This window comes from Pleurodeles waltl, chromosome 2_2, assembly GCF_031143425.1.
Source record: "Pleurodeles waltl isolate 20211129_DDA chromosome 2_2, aPleWal1.hap1.20221129, whole genome shotgun sequence".
NCBI classification, from domain to species: Eukaryota; Metazoa; Chordata; class Amphibia; order Caudata; family Salamandridae; genus Pleurodeles; species Pleurodeles waltl.
The window spans coordinates 890,705,248-890,728,160 of NC_090439.1; the positions used below are offsets into that span (position 1 = coordinate 890,705,248).

The 22,913-nt window shown below is 45.1% G+C and overlaps 1 protein-coding gene across 8 annotated transcripts in view; it reads right to left on the reverse strand.

The window, feature by feature from the left end:
- Positions 1–22,913, reverse strand: part of UBR5 (ubiquitin protein ligase E3 component n-recognin 5) — a 1,605,594-nt gene that overhangs the window by 830,719 nt on the left and 751,962 nt on the right. For 7 of the 8 annotated variants that reach the window (XM_069220580.1, XM_069220578.1, XM_069220582.1 and 4 more), the window contains one exon: positions 5,582–5,730. In XM_069220580.1, the coding sequence (XP_069076681.1) occupies positions 5,582–5,730 (149 nt within the window). The remainder of the gene's footprint in view (positions 1–5,581; positions 5,731–22,913) is intronic. The other variant, XM_069220579.1, reaches the window with a different exon arrangement.

The following is a 22,913-nucleotide window of genomic DNA, read 5'->3' on the forward strand; positions in this document are numbered from 1 at the left end:
ACAGGCTCCCGGGGAGGTGAGAGGGTACATGTGAATCTGCAGCGTCTCATGCCACGAACAGATGTACACTGGGTAAGTGACATTTTCCGTTCAATGGCATGTGTAGCTGCAGATACACATGCTGTGCATAGGCTACAAAGCAGTAATCTCCCCAAAAGCGGTGGTCAGCCTGTAGAAGTTGAAGTTGTCTGAAATAATGTTCTTAATACAGCCTGTCCTACTGTGGCTTGTTGTGTTGCTAACACATCTACACAGTAATGCTTAGTAAATGTATGAGGCGTAGACCAGGTGGCTGCCTTACAAATTTCTCTCATTGGTATATTCCCAAGAAAAGCCATTGTGGCACCTTTCTTTCTAGTGGAATGTGCCCTTGGTGTAATTCTCTTTTAGCTTTAAAGTAACAGGACTGAATGTATTTAACTATCCATCTGGCAATGCCTTGTTTGGATACAGGGTTACCTGCATGAGGTTTTTGGAAAGCTACGAACAATTGTTTTGTTTTACAAAATTGTTTCGTTCTGTCAATGTAATACATTAGTGCTCTTTTTATGTCTAATGTATGCAAGGCCCTTTCAGCTACTGAGTCTGGTTGTGGAAAGAAGACTGGGAGTTCCACAGTTTGGTTTAGATGGAATGGTGATATGACTTTTGGTAAGAATTTTGGATTTGTACGGAGAACCACTTTATGTTTATGCATTTGTATAAAGGGTTCTTGAATAGTAAGTGCTTGTATTTCACTCACTCTTCTAAGTGATGTGATGGCTATTAGAAAGGCTACTTTCCAAGTTAGAAATTGGATTTGACAAGAATGCATGGGTTCGAATGGTGGGCCCAGGAGTCGTGTTAATACAATATTAAGGTTCCACGAAGGTACTGGTGGTGTCCTTGGGGGTATGATTCTTTTTAGTCCTTCCATAAAGGCTTTAATGACTGGGATTCTAAAAAGTGATTATGTATGTTTAATCTGCAGATAGGCAGATATTGCAGTGAGATGGAGTTTAATGGAAGAGAAAGCTAGATTAGACTTTTATAAGTGTAGTAAATAACTTACAATGTTTTGTGTAGAGGCTTCTAGTGGCATAATTTGATTAGCCTGACAGTAGCAAACAAATCTTTTCCATTTGTTCGCGTAACAATGTCTGGTTGTGGGTTTTCTTGCTTGTTTAATAATCTCCATACACTCTTCTGAAAGGTTTAAATATCCAAATTCTAAGACTTCAGGAGCCAGATTGCTAGGTTGAGCGAGGCTGGATTCGGGTGTCTGATCTTTTGTTTGTGTTGTGTCAACAGATCTGGTCTGTTCGGTAGTTTGATGTGGGGTACTACTGATAAGTCCAACAGTGTTGTGTACCACGGTTGGCGAGCCCACGTTGGTGCTATAAGTATTAGTTTGAGTTTGTTTTGACTTGGTGTGTTGACAAGATAAGGAATGAGCGGGAGAGGGGGAAAAGCGTAAGCAAATATCCCACACCAGCTGATCCATAGAGCATTGCCCTTGGACTGAGCGTGTGGATACCTGGACGTGAAGTTTTGGCATTTTGCGTTTTCTTTTGTTGCAAATAGATCTATGTTTGGTGTCCCCCAGCGGTAGAAGTGATCCTGTAGGATCTGGGGATGTATTTCCCACTCGTGAGTTTGCTGTTGATCTCGACTGAGATTGTCGGCTAACTGATTTTGAATGCCTGGTATGTATTGTGCTATCAGTCGAATGTTGTGAATTGCCCAATGCCAAGTGTCCCCCCACCCCCCTTGTTTGTTTAAATACATTGTTGTCATATTGTCTGTCTTGACAAGAATGTGTTTGTGGGCTATCAGTGGTTGAAACGCTTTTAATGCTAGAAATACCGCTAGCAGTTCCAAGTGATTTATGTGAAGTAGTCTTCGTTGATTGTCCCACTGACCTTGTATGCTGTGATTGTTGAGGTGTGCTCCCCACCCAACCATGGAAGCATCTTTTGTGATAATGGTGTGAGGCACTGGGTCTTGAAAAGGCCGCCCTTTGTTTAAATTTGTAGGGTTCCACCACTGAAGCGAAGTGTGTGTTTGGCGGTCTATCAACACTAGATCTTCTAGTTGACCCTGTGCTTGCGTCCATTGTTTTGCTAGACACTGTTGTAAGGGCCGCATGTGTAGTCTTGCGTTTGGGACAATAGCTATGCATGAGGACATCATGCCTAGTAGTTTCATTACAAACCTTACCGTGTAGTGTTGGTTTGGTTGTATGCTTGATCTTACATTTTGGAACCATTGAAATCTTTGTGGATTTGGAGTGGCAATTGTTCTGTGTGTGTTGAGTGTTGCTCCCAAGTATTATTGTAGTTGGGGTGGTTGCAGATGTGATTTTTGTTAATTTATAGAAAACCCTAGTTTGTGTAGAGTTTGTATGACGTATTGCGTGTGAAATTGACGTTGTTGAGTGTTGGCTTTTATTAGCCAGTCGTCCAAATATGGGAATACATGCATGTGCGGTCTCCTTATGTGAGCTGCGACTACAGCTAGGCATTTTGTAAATACTCTGGGGGCTGTTGTTATCCCGAACTGTAGCACTTTGAATTGATAATGTTTGCCTTGAATTACAAACCTTAAGTATTTCCTGTGAGATGGATGGATGGGTATGTGGAAATACGCATCCTTGTGATCCAGTGTTGTCATGTATTCCCCATTTTTTAGTAAGGGAACTACGTCTTGAAGTGTTACCATGTGGAAATGATCTGATTTGATGAAGAGATTCAGTGTTCTGAGATGCAAGATAGGCCTTAACGTCTTGTCCTTTTTTGGAATAAGGAAATACAGTGAGTAAACGCCTGTTCCTTTTTGGTGATTGGGTACTAGCTCTATTGCTTGTTTTTGTAGCAGTGCTTGTACCTCTATATGTAATAGGTCTAAGTGTTGTGGAGACAGTCTGTGCAGTTTTGGTGGCACATCTGGAGGGAATGCTGTGAATTCTATGCAATAACCATGTTGGATAATTGATAGGACCCATGTGTCTGTGGTAATGTGTCCAATTGTGGTAGTATTTGGTGAGCCTCCCCCCCCACTGGTGACAAGTGTTGGGGTGTTGTGACATTGAAGTCACTGCTTGCTAGGGCTTGGTTTTGCGGGCTGGAATTCCCCCCCCTTCCTCTTGGGAATTGTCCTCTATAGGAACCACAAGCCCCCCCCCCCCCCCCCTTTGGTATTGTGACTGATAGGTGGGTTTTGTTTGGGAGGTGGATGGTTCAGATGTTTGTTGCCGAAAACCCCCTCTAAATTGTGGTTTCCTAAAAGTGCCCCTGAATTGTGGGGAGTAGAGCGCGCCCATGGCTTTGGCCGTGTGTGTCTTTTTTCATCTTTTCGATGGCAGTATCGACCTCCGGCCCAAACAACTGATGTTGGTTAAACAGCATATTTAGTACGCTTGTTGTATTTCTGGTTTGAATCCAGAACTCCGCAGCCATACATGCCTTCGAATCGTTACAGCCGTGTTGACAGTCCGTGCTACTGTATCTGCAGAGTCTAATGTAGACCTTATCTGATTGTTTGATATGGCCTGTCCCTCTTCAACTACTTGCTGGGCACGTTTTTGGTGTTCCTTGGGCAAGTGCTGGATAATGTCTTGCATCTCGTCCCAGTGTGCCCTGTCGTAGCGTGCAAGTAGGGCTTGCGAATTTGCAATTCGCCATTAATTGGCTGCTTGTGACGCCACTCTTTTGCCCGCAACGTCGAACTTTTGACTCTCTGTCAGGTGATGGGGCATCCCCTGACAATTGTGAATTTGCCCTCTTTCTTGCTGCCCCTACAACCACTGAGTCCGGTGTGAGCTGTTGCGTTATAAACACTGGGTCTGTTGGAGGTGGTTTGTATTTCTTTTCGACCCTGGGCGTGATAGCTCTTCCTTTTACAGGCTCTTGGAAGACCTGTTGTGCGTGCTTGAGCATGCCCAGTAGCTTTGATAGGATGCGTGAGTGGATGCCAGAGTGTTGAAAAGGAAGTCATCCTCCACTGGTTCAGAGTGCATTGTTACGTTATGGAACGTAGCTGCCCTGGCTAGTACTTGCGTATATGCTGTACTGTCCTCTGGTGGTGACGGCTTTGTTGGAGAACACTCTGGGCTGTTATCCGATATTGGTGGATCGTATAAATCCCATGCATCGGCATCATCTTGGGTCATCCCAGTATGTGTGGGTGACTGCATTATGGATGTTCCCACTGGTGACAAGTGTGGTGAGTGCAGTGGGGATGGTTGTGGTGAGACCTGTGGTGGTGGTGACTTGTCTCTAACCACTTTGGCTCTTGGTTGCATCTCTGATTCTTGAAAGGCAAGTTTTCTTTTAGATTTGAGTTGAGGTATAGTCTGAATCTTGCCTGTATCTTTTTGGATTTGTAACCTTTATTGCCTTTGGTCAGGTTCTTCTATATCCAAATCTTGCTCAACTCTATGTCTTTCCTTGAGTTGCGTGGAAAGCCCTTGCTCCTCCGTGTATGAGGGTCGTTTCGGCTCCGAGGCCATTTTTTTCGGCACCGATATTCCTAATGTAATAGTCTTTTTCGGTTCCGAGGAGCTTTTTCGGGGCTTGCTTGATTCGACTACTGTTTCGAAATTTGCCAGTGCCGGAATCTCGACCGGAGTCGGAAGTCTTCGGCAACTCTTTGGCCTTTTTCGGTGCCGATGTTATCTGGTCACCTTCTCCTCTATGGGCAGAGCCATGGCCTGCTGGCAGTGGCGTCCCCGTGGCCTTGAGCTTCTTGGTGTGACTCTGGGTTTGGGACGGGGCAGGTTTACTCACGGTTTGGTGCACCGTTGAGGGTCGTTCACCGTCTGATTCTTCCGAGTCCGTTTCTTGGATGGAGATTCTTTCTTCCTCCTCGACGTCAAGCTGTTCTTTCGGCTTCGACGCCATTTGTAGTCTTCTTGAGCGTCGATCTCTCGAGGTTTTTTTTTATCGAAACGCTCGGCAAGCTTCACAAGTATCCTCTCTGTGTTCAGGCGACAAACACAGGTTACAGACCCGGTGTTGGTCTGTATAAGGATACTTTGCGTGACACTTATGATAGAAACGAAAGGGGGTCCGGTCCATTAGTCTTGGACGACGGGTGTGGTCGGGCCGACCAGGCCTCGATGAAGAGTGGAAGCCCCGAAGGGCCGCCGAAGCAGTCTTGATATCTGTGCCGATACACTAACACTAAACTGGTACCAAACAAAAACAATACCGTAGAATTTTCGATACTTAGCTAACTTTCTCGAATCGAAATATGGAGCGAAGAGGAAAACGTCCGAACCCGATGGTGGAAAGAAAACAATCTAAGATGGAGTCGACGCCCATGCGCAATGGAGCCGAAACGGAGGAGTCACTCAGTCCCGTGACTCAAAAAGACTTCTTCGAAGAAAAACAACTTGTAACACTCCGAGCCCAACACTAGATGGCAGGAACAGTGCACAGCATGTGTATCTGCAGCTACACATGCCACTGAACATATATATACAAAAACACACACATGTACATAGGTATATATATATATAGATAAACATATGAATGTGTATGTGAAATGTGGCACAAATTATCTGTAAACTACACTAGTTAATATCTAGTGTTCCACCTACCTGGTTGATGTGCTCTGCACCTGTCCATGTGAAGCTGCAAGTGTCATTGCAACAGAGAACGTACAAAGGAGAGTCATCTGGATTTGTACCAGGAGGGCAAACCATTCCCATGAACACATCTTCCTCTTTTTCAGTTGATGTTGCCTCTGCTAAGACAGCGAACAAGAGATTAAGTGAACAATTAGAATAAAGGCACATATTTAGTTCCATATGTCACCTTGACAATGTATTTAACTGCAATGCAGATTCTGATCAATTACTTACATCACTGATCAATCACTGTCTCACCTTAAAGAACGGTGCTGTAAATAAAAAAGCTATAGTCAACATATCACTGCTAAGTGTGAACTAAAGAGTTGCTCCTCCTTTGAGTATGTTAAGCATAAAGTGCCCAATATATGAAGGCATAGTATTTACAAATAGCCTGAGGAAACAGGAACATTTTGATAGTGGTTCCAGAGCCAACCTGAATCCGAACGTTATTGGTAGCCTCAAGACATTCTTTGCTAATAATCTCTAGTAGAAAGCACATATAAACAATACTTTCAATTCACCACTAACAAATATGGTCTAGCGCTACTAGCTTTTAAACACATTAATGAAAGATGTAGATCAAGTGAACAATGATATGATTAACGTAGGAAAGTGCCTCTTTTGACATGGCCACCCCACCTACTTTTTGCCTGGCTTCTGGTGTAACGTTGAATGTTAGTGCACTGGGTCCCTCCTAACCAGGTCCCCAACACAAATGGCAAATTCTTTAGCTACCACTTTAAGTCCCTAGTAAATGGCACCCCTGGTCCCCAGGGCCTGGTGTACTAAGAAAATTCTTGCACCCTCAGACACCTCTCACCAACCCCAGTGCTGCCATTACAGACTGCGTGTGTTGGTGCATGCTAAATTGAAAAAACGAGCGGTTACACACGCTTGTGTGCCAGCTACCCTAACACTGTAAGTCACCGCTAAGGCAGGGTGCATCCGGGCGTATGTGAGGGCATTTATGCATAAGCAAATATGCCCCTACTAGGTCTGTCATTCCTAGGACATATTACGTGCACAGGGAAGCTGTTTAAAATGCATGTGCTGGACACTGGTCATTACAAGTTCCCCAGCTACATGATGGCTTCTCTGAATCTTGGAATGTTTGGTATCAAACATCTCAGAATAATATATCCTCACTAACCCCAGTGATGGATTTATTAATAAATGCAAACAGAGGGCACCCCCTGAAAACCTACCCAGCTACTCGTGTGTTCACTCACTGGTCCAAACCAATGCAGCCACTCTAGATCGAGTTCTGGCCCCCTGAGGTGAGAGCCAACGCTTTCGGAGGCCCAGAACAAAGGCCTGCTCTGGGCAGAGATGATAACACCTCATCCAGAGCAGGATTGACATGCCAGGGCAGGGATATTCAAAGACCTTGTCGCATTTGAAATGCAACACAGGTCTTTCCAAATGGCAGAGATGACCAACAACCCCACTATAGGAGGCCGCACAGGCAGGAAAATTAGCCAGATTTTGAGTGGTGCCCACTTCATGACAGTCCTACCCCTAAGATGGACCAGCTGAAGAACACACTACTTTTTACATTTCTCCATCTTGTTTGGAACAAATTAGGCCACTAAGGTTAGGGCTATGCCCGCTAACCAGCAGACGTGGTCACAGAAAGGGTGTAGTCATCCCAAAGGTGCCCAGATCATTGACTACCATTTAGTGTTGGGCTCAAAGTGTTACAAGTTGTTTTTCTTCGAAGAGGTCTTTTCAGAGTCACAGGATTGAATGACTCCTCCTCTTGGTCATACTGCATATGGGCATTGACTCCGTTATTAGATTGTTTTCCCACAAAAGGGTGTAGGAAGGAGTGTAAGAGTGTAGTACTATAAATGTTGTATAGAAATAGTAAGTAAAAATAGATGCCCATGTAAATGTATATGTACAAATTCTAAAAACTGCAACGACTACAGGTTTCCGGGGAGAAGGGAGGGTGCATGTGAATCTGCAGCACTACATGCCACAGATGTACACTGGGTAAGTGACATTTTCCGTTTGATGGCATGTGTAGCTGCAGATACACATGCTATGCATAGACTAGAAAGCAGTTACTCTCCACAAAAAATGTGGTGGCTAGCCTGTAGGAAATAATGTTCTTCAGACAGCTTGACCTACATTGGCCTGTTGCTTTGAAAATACATCTACACAATAATGCTTTGTAAATGTATGTGGTATAGACCATGTGGCAGCTTGACATGTCTGCCATTGGTATGTTTCCTAAAAATGCCATAGATGCACCTTTTTTCCTAGTGGAATGTGCTTTAGGTGTGATTAAAAGTTGTCTTTTTGCCTTAATGTAACATGTTTGTATACATTTAACAATCAATCGTGCTAATACTTGTTTAGAGATAGGATTCTCTTTATGTGGTTGTTGAAAGACAACGAGAAGTTGCTTTGTTTTTCTGAATTCTTTTGTTCTATCCACATAGTACATAAGAGCTCTTTTAAGGTCAAGAGTGTGAAGGACTCTTTCTGCAATTTAATCTGGCTGTAGGAAGAAGACTGGCAATTCCACTGTATAGTTTATGTTAAAAGATGATACCATCTTTGGCAGAAATTTTGGATTGGTTCTAATTACAACTTTATGTTTGTGTACTTGGAAAAAATGTTCAAGAGTGAATGCTTGTACTTCACTAACTCTTCGTAATGAAGTAATAGCTACTAGGAAAGCAACTTTCCAGGTTAAGAATTGATTTGCACATGAATGCATGGGTTCAAAAGGAGGGCTCATTAATCTGGTGAGTACAATATTGAGATTCCAAGCAGGAACAGGTGGTGTTCTGGTTGGAAAAATAAGTTTTAGACCTTCCATGAAGGCTTTAATAACTGGGATTCTAAAGAGTGAGGAACGTTGCACAGTTTATAAATAGGCTGATATGGCAGTAAGGTACATTTTAATAGATGAAAGATAAATTTGATTTCTGTAAATGATGTAGGTAGCATAAATATCTTGTATTGATGCTGTAAGTGGGTCAGTATTTTTAGATTGACAGTAATAAACAAATCTTTTCCATTTGTTAGCATAGCATTGCCTAGTTGTAGGCTTGCATGCTAGTATGAGACCTTCCATGCATTCTAATGGAAGATTTAAATATGCACATTCTATGACTTCAGGAGCCAAATAGCTAAGTTGAGGGCACTGGGATTTGGTTCTCCGATTTGTCCTTTGTTTTGTGTTAGCAAATCAGGTCTGTTTGGAAGTTTGGAGTGAGGTGCTACTGACAGGTCTAGGAGTGTTGTGTACCAATGTTGTCGTGCCCACGTTGGGGCTAGGAGTATCATGGTGAGAGAATTCTGACACAGTTTGTTGACCAGAAATGGAAGTAGTGGGAGAGGGGGAAAAGTGTAGGCAAATATCCCTAACCAGTTGATCCATAGAGCATTGCCCTTGGACTGAGGGTGTGGGTACCTGGATGCGAAGTTTTGGCATTTTGCATTTTCACTTGTTGCGAATAGGCCTATTTCTGGTGTCGCCCACTTTTGAAAGTACTGATGAAGTACTTGAGAATGAATTTCCCATTCATGTATTTGTTGGTGTGTTCTGCTTAGGAGATTCGCTAGCTGATTGTGGATTCCTGGGATGTATTCTGCTAGTAGATGAACTTGATTCTGAATTGCCCATTTCCATATTGTTTGTGCTAGAAGGACAGTTGAGATGAATGTGTCCCGCCTTTTTTCTTTAGGTAAATACATGGTCGTCATATTGTCTGTTTTTGTCATGACAGTCTTGTGTTTGAGAAGCGGCTGAAACGCTTTTAGGGCAAAGAACACAGCTAACAATTCTAAATGGATTATGTGATAATTTAGCTGTTATGAATTCCATTCCCCTTGAATGGTAAGGTTGTTGAGATAAGCTCCCCAACCTGTCATTGATGCATCCGTTGTTATTGTGGTCTGAGGCACAGGGTCTTGAAATGACTGCCCCTTCATTTAATTGCCGAGATTCCACCATTGAAGGGACTCGTGTGTTCGGCGGTCAAACAACACTAGATCTTACAATTGAACCTGTGCTTGAGACCATTGTTATGAGAGCCACTGTTGTGTAGTCCTCATGTTTAGTCTTGCATGCTGTACTATTGCTATGCAGGATGCCGTCATTCCTAATAGTTTAATCATAAATCTTACAGTGTATCGTTGATTTGGCTGCATTTGTGGTATGATATTTTGAAAAGCTTGTACCCTTTGTGTATTTGGCTAAGCTAAGGCTTTTTGCGTATTGAGAATAGCACCTAGGTAAGGTTACACCTGTGCTGGTTGAAGATGGGAATTTTGGTAGCTGAGAGTGAACCCTAGTGTATGTAGGGTCTCTATTGTGTATTGAGTGTGTTTTTGACATTGTATAAAATTGCTTCATTTTATTATCCAATTGTCTAGATAAGGAAAGACGTGTATGTATTGCCTTCTTAGGTAGGCTGCTACTACCGCTAGACATTTTGTGAATACCCTTGGAGCTGTTATGCCGAATGGTATAACTCTGAATTGATAATGTTTTCCTGCTATCACAAACCTTAGGTATTTTCTGTGAGTTGGACAGATGGGTATATGGAAATACACATCTTTGAGGTCTAATGTAGTCATGTAATCTTGTTTTTGTAATAGTGGGATGATGTCCTGCAGAGTTACCATGTGAATGTGTTCTGACAGGATAAATAGATTTTGGGATCTGAGGTCTAGGATGGGCCCGAGAGTGTCATCCTTTTTGGGAATGAGGAAGTATAATGTTCCTTGTTGAGAATGTGGGACCAATTGTATTGCCTGTTTTAGTAGTAGCGATTGTACTTCTAGTGTAATAGAACACTGTGTTCTAGGGAAAGCTTGTGATAACGTGGAGGAATGATTGGAGGGGTAGAAATAAATTCTAGCCAATAACCATTGCAGATAATTGATAACACCCATTGGTCTATGGTGATATTTTGCCAATGGGAGTGGAATTGCTGCAGTCTCCCACCCACAGGAGATTTGTGGCATTGAGGGATGGTAAATAAGTCACTGTTTAGATGGGGTAGTGGCTTGTTGTGAAGTTTGGAACTTGCCTCTGGTTCTAAAGTATTGGCCTCTATAAGACCCTCTAAAACCCCCTCTCTGGTACTACTGTTGCTATTGCCCTTGTTTTGCCTGGGTGATAGAAGCCTCTGTGGATTGCAGCTTAAATTCTCCTCTGAATTGTTGCCTGCAAAAGGAGCCTCTATAGGGTGTTGTGTATAAGGCTCCCACTGCTTTGGCAGTGTCTGAGTCTTTTGTCAGTTTTTCTATAGCCGTGTTGACTTCAGGGCCAAAAAGGTGCTTTTTATTAAAAGGCATATTCAGCACTGCCTGATGAATTTCTGGTTTAAAGACACAGGAACGTAGCCATGCATGCCTGCGTATAGTGATGGCAGTATTCACGCTTCTAGCTGCTGTATCTGCAGCATCAAGAGCAGACCGTATTTGATTGTTGCTTATGGCCTGACCTTCTTCCACAATCTGTTGTGCCCTTATTGGTGTTCCTTTGGGAGGTGTTGTAGGAGTTCCTGCATTTCATCCCATTGGGCTCTATCGTACCTTGCTAGCAAGGCTTACAAGTTTGCAATTCGACATTGGTTGGCAGCCTGTGTCGCTACCCTCTTGCCAGCAGCTTCAAATTTTCGACTCTCCTTGTCGGGGGAGGAGCATCCACTGACGACTGGCTATTAGCCCTCTTTCTAGCAGCACTTACTACCACTGAGTCTGGAGGAACTTGGTGGGTAATATAATCAGGGTCTGTTGGAGCAGGTTTATAGTTTATCAATGCGTGGTGTTATAAACCTAGCTTTGACTGGCTCACTGAATATTTGATCTGCATGTTTAATCATGCCAGGTAGCATTGGAAGGCATTGATATTTTGAGTGCCTGGAGGATAGTGTGTTAAAGTGTGTCTTCTAGGGGTTCAGTGTGCATAAGCACCCAATGGTATACTGCTGCCCTGGAAATAACTTGCATGTATGCTGTAGTGTCCTCTGGTGGAGAAGAGTATAAGTCCAGGTCATTGTCAGGGATAGGATCTGGATCATAAGAGTTCCCAAGGATTAACCCTATCACCATGTGAATATTGTGAATGAGTTCGTGAAGGCAAAGGTGGTGGGCTAGTGGGTTATGGCAAAAAAAAGTTGTGGTGAATGAGGGGGAGAAGTATGGGTAGGTTATGGTTTCTTCGGTTTATACATTTTTGCTGATGGTGGAGCAGTGTCTAATTGTTCTTGAAAGGCCAACTTTCTCTTGGTTTGCAGAGGAGGAGCAGTAATTATTCTGCCAGTCTCTTTATGGATTTGAATCCTTGATTGTCTTTTATCCATAATCTCAAGGTTAGGTTGGACCGCAGTGTCTTCAGAAACACGATCAGAAGGTCTATAAGACTGTTCATCCAATGATTTTGAGCTCTGTTTAAGATGGCTCGAAAGTCCTTGCTCTTTTAAATACGATTTTTTCGGCTCCGAAGATAGTAGTTTTTTCGGGCCCGAAAATACAGCCGGTTGTTTCGGCTCCAAAGCAGGGCATTGAGGCTTCGACTCCAAGGAGTCAAGACGCTTGCTCGAGTCTGAAGTGGAACTCTTGATGGATTTACTCGACTCCGATACCCACGGAGGAGTGGCCTTTTTCAACGTCTAACCCGAAGGTCGCTCGTCGAGTCTTTTTTTCTGGATGAACCATGGCACTCTGGCAGTTGTGCATCCAGGGACTTTGAGGATTTTTTTTTTTTTTTAAATAAGTGGGCGTAGGGGCAGACGTACTCACGTGCTGACCAGCAGTGATAGGCCTATCTTCCGATTCTTCCTCAGAGTCAGTGTCCCTGATGGAAACCACCATCTGCGCCTGTTCCTCCTCCATGGTGCAGAGATGTTACATACTCTTCAAAGCCATTTCCAATCTTCTGGCGCTCTGATCACACAAGGTCTTCTTTGTGAGCGGGAGAAAGACACAGATTACACGATGTGCTGGTCTGTGTAGGGAAATTCTGCATTGTATCTGGGACAAAATCGAAATTTAGTCCGCTCCATCAGGCTGCGATGCAGTAGGCTCGAACAGGCCAGAGTCGGGAACACGCGACCATTAGGGTGAAATTGAGTTTCTGACAATACTATAGGTTCAAGGCTAGGTGGAAACGCGATCGAAACAATACAGACTAATAAGGGAGTTTTCTAAAGTTTCCGATTCGAAATCTCTGAGTGAGAGGAAACACATCCAAACCCGACAGCGGAAAGAAAATCTAACGGAGTCGATGCCCATGCGCAGTATGACTGAGAGGACGAGTCACTCGATCCCGTGACTCCGAAAAGACTTCTTCGAAGAAAAACAACTTGTAACACTCCAAGCCCAACACTAGATGGCGGACTAAAGCATAGCTGCAAATTTACATCCAGGCAACTGTAAATATATGTACAAATGTAAAACTTAAACAACTACAGGCTTCCTGGGAGGAGGGAGGTTGCATGTGAATCTGCAGCATTACATTCAACGAACAGATCTACACTGGGTAAGTGACATTTTCGGTTCGATGGCATGTGTAGCTGCACATACACATGCTGTGTGCAGGCTAGAAAGCAGTTAGTCCTCCCAAAAAGCGGTGGCTAGCCTACAGGAGTTGAAGTTGTTTTAAATAACGTCCTTAAGACAGCTTGGCCTACAGTGGCTTGTTGCTGTGAGAAAACATCAACACAGTAGTGGTTTTGTAAATGTATGGGGAGTGGACCATGTGGCTGCTTTACATATCTCAACCATTAGTATGCTCCCTAAAAAATGCCATTGATGCACCCTTCTTTCTTGTAGAATGTGCTTTAGGAGCGATCAAAAGGTGTATTTTTGCTTTTATGTAGCATGTTTGTATGCATCTAACAATCCATCTTGCTTTACCCTTGTTTTGATATAGGATTGCCTTTATTTGGTTCTTGGAAAGCAACAAAAATTTGCTTTGTTTTTCTAAAATCTTTAGTTCTATCTATATAGTACATAGTACATAAGAGCTCTTTTGAGATCTAGGGTATGAAGAGCTCTTTCTGCCAGAGTCTGACTGTGGAAAGAAGACTGGCAATTCCACTGTTTGGTTGATGTGAAAAGGAGATACTACTTTTGGTAGAAAGTTTGGATTTGTTCTAAGTACAACTTTATGTTTGGGCACTTGGAAAAAAGGTTCCTCAAGAGTGAACACTTGTATCTCCCTTACTCTTCTTAAAGAGGTAATAGCTACAAGGAAAGCAACTTTCCATGTTAGAAATTGTATTTGACAAGAGTGTGTGGGTTCAAAAGGTGGTCCCATGATTCTGGTAAGTACTATATTTAAATTCAACGATGGAACAGGTGGTGTTGTAGGTGGAATAATTTGTCTTAATCCTTCCATGAAAGCTTTGATCACAGGAACTCTGAATAGAGGAGTGAGCTGAATATTCTTTAAGTATGCAGATATTGCAGTTAGGTGAATTTTGATGGATGAAAAAGCCAAATTTGATTTCTGCAAATGAAGTAAATAGCATACAATATGTTGTACAGATGCTGTAAGCGGATCGATGTTTTTAGATTGGCAATAGAAAACAAATCTTTGCCACTTGTTTGCGTATCATTGTCTAGTAGTAGGTTTACATGCTTGTTTAATTACTTCCATACATTCTCGTGTAAGTTTTAGATAACCAAATTCTATGAAGTAGGAAAATGGCTCCCTCTTGTGGTTACCCCCCACTTTTTCCCCAGATATTGATGCTGACTTGACTGAGAAGTGTGCTGGGACCCTGTTAACCAGGCCCCAGCACCAGTGTTCTTTCACTTAAAACGTACCATTGTTTCCACAAATGGCACACCCATGGCACACAGTAAGTCCCTTGTAAAAGGTACCAGCGGTACCAAGGGCCCTGTGACCAGGGAAGGTCCCTAAGGGCAGCAGCATGTGTTGTGCCACCCTAAGGGACCCCTCACATAACACATGCACAGTGCCATTGTAGATTGTGTGTGTTGGTGGGGAGAAAAAGGGCAAGTCAACATGGCATCCCCCTCAGGATGCCATGCACCCAAAATACTGCCTGTGGCATAGATAAGTCACCCCTCTAGCAGGCCTTAAAGCCCTAAGGCAGGGTGCATTATACCAGAGGTGAGGGCATAGCTGCATGAGTGTCTGTCGAAGTCTATTCTTCGACATTGTAAGGACAGTGTGGCCATATTAAGTATATGGTCTAGGAGTTTGCCAAAAACTAACTCCAAAGCTCCATAATGGCTACACTGAATACTGGGAAGTTTGATATCAAACTTCTCAGAATAATAAACCCACACTGATGCCAGTGTTGGATTTCTTAAAAAATGCACACTGAGGGCATTTTAGAGACGCCCCCTGTATTTTACCCAATCCTTCAGTGCAGGACTGACTGGTCTCTGCCAGCCTGCTGCTGAGAGATGAGTTTCTGACCCCCTGGAGTGAAGGCCTTTGTGCCCTCTGAGGCCAGAAACAAAGCCTGCACTGGGTGGAGATGCTTAACACCGCCTCCCTGCAGGAACTGTAACACCTAGCAGTGAGCCTCAAAGGCTCAGGCTACGTGTTACAATGCCCCAGGGCACTCCAGCTAGTGGAGATGCCCACCCCTGGACACAGCCCGCACTTTTGGTGGCAAGTCCAGGGGAGATAATGAGAAAAACAAGGAGGAGTCACCCACCAGTCAGTATAGCCCCTAAGGTGTCCTGAGCTGAGGTGACCCCTGCCTTTAGAAATCCTCCATCTTGATTTTGGAGGATTGGCGCAATAAAAATAGGGATGTGTCCCCCTCCCCTCAGGGAGGAGGCACAAAGAGGGTAGTGCCCCCCAGACCTAAACACTCCCATAAATTGAGTATTTAGGGGCACCCAAGAACCCAGGAAATCAGATTCCTGCAACCTGAACTAAGAAGAAGGACTGCTGACCTACAAGCCTGCAGAGACGACGGACAACGACAACGGCTTTGGCCCTGACCCTACCGGCCTGTCTCCTGACTCGAAAACCTGCAACCAGCGACGCATCCAACAGGGACCAGTGACCTCTGAAACCTCAGAGGACTGCCCTGACTCCCAGGACCAAGAAACTCCCGTGAGCAGTGGCTCTGCTCAATAACCAGCAACAACCTTGCAACTTTCTACAACTTCAAAAACCTCACTCTTCCCGGGGGAAGCGTGAGACTTCACACTCTGCACCGGACACCCCGGCTCAAGATCCAGAGAACCAACGCCACAGGGAGGACTCCCTAGCGACTGCGACCCCGTGAGTAGCCTGAGACGAGGCCCGCCCCCACGGACATTCACAGCGACGCCTGCAGAGAGAATCCAGAGGCTCCCACTGACCACGACTGCCTGTAACAAGGGACCAGACACCTAGACCAAGCACTGCACCCGCAGCCCCCAGGATCAGAAGGAACCAAACCTCAGTGCAGGAGTGACCCCCCAAGCAACCCTCTGCCGTGCCCAGGTGGTGGCTGGCCAGAGAAGCCCCCCTGATCCTGCCTGCACCACTAGAGTGACCCAGGGTCCCTCCATTGAAACCAATACAAAACCCGACACCTACGTTGCACACTGCACCCAGCCACCCCTGGGCCGCTGAGGGTGTGTTTTGTGTGCCTGTTTGTGTCCCCCCCCGTGCTCTACAAAACCCCCTTGGTCTGCTCCCCAAGGACGCAGATATTTACCTGCCAGCAGACCGGAACCGGAGCACCCCTGTTCTCCATAGACGCCTATGTGTTTTGGGCACCTCTTTGACCTCTGCACCTGACCGGCTCTGAGCTGCTGGTGTGGTAACTTTGGGGTTGATTTGAACCCCCAACGGTGGGCTGCCTATGCCCAGGAATTGAGACTTGTAAGTGTTTTACCTACCCCAGGAACTGTTGATTTTTTTCCACTAAGTGTCCACTTTTAAAATAGCTTATTGCCATTTAAAAAAAGACTGTATATAATATTGCTTTAATTCAAAGTTCCTAACTTACCTGTGTGGAGTACCTTGCATTTTATGTATTTACCTCAAATCTTGAACTTGTGGTTCTAAAAATAAACTAAGAAAATATATTTTTCTATATATAAACCTATTGGCCTGGAATTGTCTTTGAGTGTGTGTTCCTCATTTATTGTCTGTGTGTGTACAACAAATGCTAAACACTACCCTCTGATAGGCCTACTGCTCGACTACACTGCCACAAATAGAGCATTAGAATTATATAATTTTGCCACTATCTTACCTCTAAGGGGAACCCTTGGACTCTGTGCACACTATCTCTTACTTTGAAATAGTATATACTGCTGTCCTGCCGTGACCGATCTGTCCTCCTCGGAATCCTGGTCGGAGTCGGATCCTCGAACTGAGACTGCGGTCTGCATGATCTCTTGATGTCGAGATGTTCGGAGCTTTTTGACGCCATCTCAAGCCTTCTTGCTCTTATGTCCTGAAGTGTCTTTTTTGATCAGAAGGATCGGCAGGCCTCACAATTTTCTTCCCGATGATCTGGGGAAACGCAAAGATTACAGACGAGGTGTTGGTCTTTATAAGGGAATTTAGCGTGCCACAGATGACAGAATCGGAATGGAGTCCGATCCATGAGGCTTCCACGCGGTCGGCCCAACCAGGCCAGAGTTCGGCGCACGCGCGCCGAAGGGCGAGTTGAGATGTTTGTTCCGATGGTACCAAAGTGTCGATAGAAGATGTAACGCGATCGAAACAATACCGACAAGAAATGAAGCGTTTTCAAAGTTTGCCGAATCGTACTATCGGAGCGAAAGGAAACACGTCCGAACGCGACAGCGGAAAGACAACAATCTAACATGGAGTCGATGCTTATGAGCAATGGAGCTGAAGGGAAGGAGTCACTTGATCCTGTGACTCGAAAAACACTTCTTCGAAGAAAAACAACTTGTAACACTCCGAGCCCAACACTAGATGGCAGAAGTATATGCACAGCATGTTTATCTGCAGCTACACATGCCTACAAACACATACATATATATGTGTGTGTGTGTACTTAGCTCCAGTTTGGGGGGGCTGCCTATAAGTAATCTAGTGTACTAGTACTGCAATAAAGTACCTTTATTTTTATAACACTGTGTGGTTCCTTTCCTGTGTGATATGTTACTGTGTAAGTATTGTGGTATTACATAAGCTTTCAATGTCTCCTGGATAAGCCTTGGTTGTTCATCCACAGCTACCACTAGAGCCCTGCATTCGTAGACACCGTCTTCATTCACTAGTAGGGGTTGCCTGGACCTGGCATAAGGAGATAACACCATAGGTGTCCACCACACATCAGGCCAGCTACACACACACACACAGTTATCTAAGAAATTAAAGTAATGAAATATCCCAATAGCATTATCTACCAGAGAAGGAAATGGGCCTATTTCAATTATCGACAAATGCTACTACACACTCCAAAACAAAGACAGACTGATATGTGCAAATATAGAGAACAAGTTACTAACTATTGGTAATGCCTTTTTTCTGGTAGAGATTCTAACAGTAGATTCCTTACCTTAAAATATTCCCCAGGCATCAGACTGGATCCGAAAAATCTTGACCAGTACTTACACGCTCTGCCAGGTGGCGCCATTGTCATCTAAGTCGGAGGTGACGTGCACAGTGCCTATATAGCCACCACCACAGCAAACTAACATCTGCTTTCTTTGTGACGTTCTGCGCCCAGACGCAGAGTCACATCAGGAAGGTTGTGAGCAGTGTGCAGAATCTAAGAAAGACCTAGGTCTAGAGTAAGGATGAAGGGACGGCCAGTATGGAGTCTACAGTTAGACAGTCTCTCTGCTACAAAAAGGCATTACCAAAATAACTTGTTCTGGAAGTGCATTGTAGGAAGTTGGCTCTGTATATACTATCTCAAAGTGAGAGAGAGTGGGCAGAGAGTCCAAGGGTTCCCCTTAGAGGTTGATAGTGGCAAAATTAGATAATACTAATGTTCTATTGTGTGGTAGTGTTGTCGAGCAGTAGGCTTATCAGATGGTAGTGTTAAGCATTTGTTGTACACACACAGGCAATAAATGAGAACACACAGTAAAAGACTTAATTCCAGGCCAATAAGTTTTTATACAGAAAAATATTTTCTTAATTTATTTTTAGAACCACAAGTTCAAGATTTGAAGTAAATACATAAAATGCAATAGATGTAGGAAATTCAGGAAGATGCAAAGTTGGGCTCAGTGTAGTTAGGAGCATGGTCTACATGCACGATGACACCCCTGAATCCTGTCCAGGATCTTAGAAGGTCGAACAACTAACTTCCATTTACTAGACTGTGAATTGGACTTTGAGGACTAAGGGCCGCATGTACTTTTCTCCAAAACAAGAAGGAGGATTTCTAAAGGCAGGGGTCACCTTAGCTCAGGGCATCTTAGGGGCTGTCCTGACCGGTGGGTTACTGCTCCTTGTTTTTCTCATTATCTCCTCCGGGCTTGCTGCCAAAAGTGGGGGCTGTGTCCGGGGGGCAGGCATCTCCACTAGCTGGAGTGCCCTGAGGCATTGGAACATGAAGCCTGAGTTCCTGCAAGGGGGAGGTGTGCTGCACCTCCACCCAGTGCAGGCTTTGGGTCTAGCCTCAGAGCACAAAGGCTCTCAACCCAGGGGGTCAGAAACTCGTCTCTCAATGGCAGGCTGGCACAGAACAGTCAGTACTGCACTGAAGAATGGGTAGGGGCATCTCTAAGTTGCCCTCTGTGTGCATTTTGTAATAAATCAGTGTGGGTTTATTATTCTGAGAACTTTGATACCAAACTTCCCAGTGTTCAGTGTAGCCTTTATGGAACTGTGGAGTTTGTTTTGACAAACTCTCAGACCACATACTTAATAATGCCACACTGTACTTACAATGTCTAAGAATAGACTTACAATACAACTCAAGTACACTGTTCCATACAGAAAAGAGAAAGAAAAAGAAGAGTGACCTGAAAAATCAGGAGCGAAGCCCTCAAGCATCATAATAGATGTCTGGCATCATCACTGGGTAATGCTCCTCGCCAGGCCGGCAGTGCAATACCTGATGGGCTCCCCACAAGGAGGAGCACTGAACCGTAGTGTGCTGATAGTTGCAGGTGGAAACCAACTATTTAGGGAAAAAAGTGCTGTCATTCGAGCACCTAAACCCAGTGGAGAGAACAAAAAACTAAGGAATAAAATTGGTAAAACAGCCCTACATATATCATCATTTTAATCAATAGTCAGGGATGGTACCAAGATTAAAAACAAGGGAAAGTAATATAATGAGTATCAATGCTCAATTACTTTCGATGAGAAATCAATTAGGAGAAAAACCTATTAGTAATCCTCCTTAAACAAGGTCAACATGTTTCGCGTCGTGTGGTCCCTATGGATCCAGTGACGCTTCATCAGGACCTAAATGTTGATACGTTCTTCTCCAATCAAACAAAAATAATACTCACAAAGTCGATTCGCTTACATAGTAGAGTAATAGGTTAAGTCACAGTCAGGTCGCCCACCCCTGAGTCGGGAACAGGCTCCTTGGTAAGTACGTCCCCAGGACTCAGCTATTGTGTGTGCCGAAGGTCCAAACTCTGGACCTACCCTCCGGGACGTCGAACCGCATGCGGTTTGATTGGAGAAGAACGTGCATGCACAGAGTCCAAGGGTTCCCCTTAGAGGTAAAATAGTGGTAAAATAGATAATACTAATGCTCTATTTTGTGGTAGTGTGGTCGAGCAGTAGGCTTCTCCAAGGAGTAGTGTTAAGCATTTGTTGTACATACACAGAGACAATAAATGAGGTACACACACTCAGAGACAAATCGAGCCAATAGGTTTTGTTATAGAAAAATATCTTTTCTTAGTTTATTTTAAGAACCACAGGTTCAAATTTAACATGTAATATCTTGTTTGAAAGGTATTGCAGGTAAGAACATTAGGAACTTTGAATCACTTCAATTGCATGTATACTTTTCAAGTTATTCACAAATAGCTATTTTAAAAGTGGACACTTAGTGCAATTTTCACAGTTCCTGGGGGAGGTAAGTTTTTGTTAGTTTTACCAGGTAAGTACGACACTTACAGGGTTCAGTTCTTGGTCCAAGGTAGCCCACCGTTGGGGGTTCAGAGCAACCCCAAAGTCACCACACCAGCAGCTCAGGGCCGGTCAGGTGCAGAGTTCAAAGTGGTGCCCAAAACGCATAGGCTTCAATGGAGAGAAGGGGGTGCCCCGGTTCCAGTCTGCCAGCAGGTAAGTACCCGCGTCTTCGGAGGGCAGACCAGGGGGGTTTTGTAGGGCACCGGGGGGGACACAAGCCCACACAGAAATTTCACCCTCAGCGGCGCGGGGGCGGCCGGGTGCAGTGTTAGAACAAGCGTTGGGTTCGCAATGGAAGTCAATGAGAGATCAAGGGATCTCTTCAGCGCTGCAGGCAGGCAAGGGGGGGCTTCCTCGGGGAAACCTCCACTTGGGCAAGGGAGAGGGACTCCTGGGGGTCACTTCTGCAGTGCAAGTCCGGTCCTTCAGGTCCTGGGGGCTGCGGGTGCAGGGTCTTTTCCAGGCGTCGGGACTTAGGTTTCAGAGAGTCGCGGTCAGGGGAAGCCTCGGGATTCCCTCTGCAGGCGGCGCTGTGGGGGCTCAGGGGGGACAGGTTTTGGTACTCACAGTCGTAGAGTAGTCCGGGGGTCCTCCCTGAGGTGTTGGTTCTCCACCAGCCGAGGTCGCCGGGTGCAGTGTTGCAAGTCTCACGCTTCTTGCGGGGAGATTGCAGGGGTCTTTAAAGCTGCTCCTTTGGATAAAGTTGCAGTCTTTTTGGAGCAGGTCCGCTGTCCTCAGGAGTTTCTTGTCGTCGTCGAAGCAGGGCAGTCCTCAGAGGGTTCAGAGGTCGCTGGTCCCTTTGGAAGGCGTCGCTGGAGCAGAGTTCTTTGGAAGGCAGGAGACAGGCCGGTGAGTTTCTGGAGCCAAGGCAGTTGTTGTCTTCTGGTCTTCCTCTGCAGGGGTTTTCAGCTAGGCAGTCCTTCTTGTTGTTGTTGCAGGAATCTAATTTTCTAGGGTTCAGGGTAGCCCTTAAATACTAAATTTAAGGGCGTGTTTAGGTCTGGGGGGTTAGTAGCCAATGGCTACTAGCCCTGAGGGTGGGTACACCCTCTTTGTGCCTCCTCCCAAGGGGAGGGGGTCACATCCCTAATCCTATTGGGGGAATCCTCCATCTGCAAGATGTAGGATTTCTAAAAGTTAGAGTCACCTCAGCTCAGGACACCATAGGGGCTGTCCTGACTGGCCAGTGACTCCTCCTTGTTATTCTCATTATTTTCTCCGGCCTTGCCGCCAAAAGTGGGGGCCGGAGGGGGCGGGCAACTCCACTAGCTGGAGTGTCCTGCGGTGCTGTGACAAAGGGGTGAGCCTTTGAGGCTCACCGCCAGGTGTTACAGCTCCTGCCTGGGGGAGGTGTTGGCATCTCCACCCAGTGCAGGCTTTGTTACTGGCCTCAGAGTGACAAAGGCACTCTCCCCATGGGGCCAGCAACATGTCTCTAGTGTGGCAGGCTGCTGGAACCAGTCAGCCTACACCGATAGTCGGTTAAGTTTCAGGGGGCACCTCTAAGGTGCCCTCTGTGGTGTATTTTACAATAAAATGTACACTGGCATCAGTGTGCATTTATTGTGCTGAGAAGTTTGATACCAAACTTCTCAGTTTTCAGTGTAGCCATTATGGTGCTGTGGAGTTCGTGCAAAACAGACTCCCAGACCATATACTCTTATGGCTACCCTGCACTTACAATGTCTAAGGTTTTGTTTAGACACTGTAGGGGTACCATGCTCATGCACTGGTACCCTCACCTATGGTATAGTGCACCCTGCCTTAGGGCTGTAAGGCCTGCTAGAGGGGTGACTGACCTATACTTGCATAGGCAGTGAGAGGCTGGCATGGCACCCTGAGGGGAGTGCCATGTCGACTTACTCGTTTTGTTCTCACTAGCACACACAAGCTGGCAAGCGGTGTGTCTGTGCTGAGTGAGAGGTCTCCAGGGTGGCATAAGACATGCTGCAGCCCTTAGAGACCTTCCTTGGCATCAGGGCCCTTGGTACTAGAAGTACCAGTTACAAGGGACTTATCTGGATGCCAGGGTCTGCCAATTGTGGATACAAAAGTACAGGTTAGGGAAAGAACACTGGTGCTGGGGCCTGGTTAGCAGGCCTCAGCACACTTTCAATTGTAAACATAGCATCAGCAAAGGCAAAAAGTCAGGGGGTAACCATGCCAAGGAGGCATTTCCTTACATAGGCCTACTACATAGTTCACCACATCTTGTTTAGGCTCATGGAGAGGGCTCTCCCAGCCTTCTTTTACAAA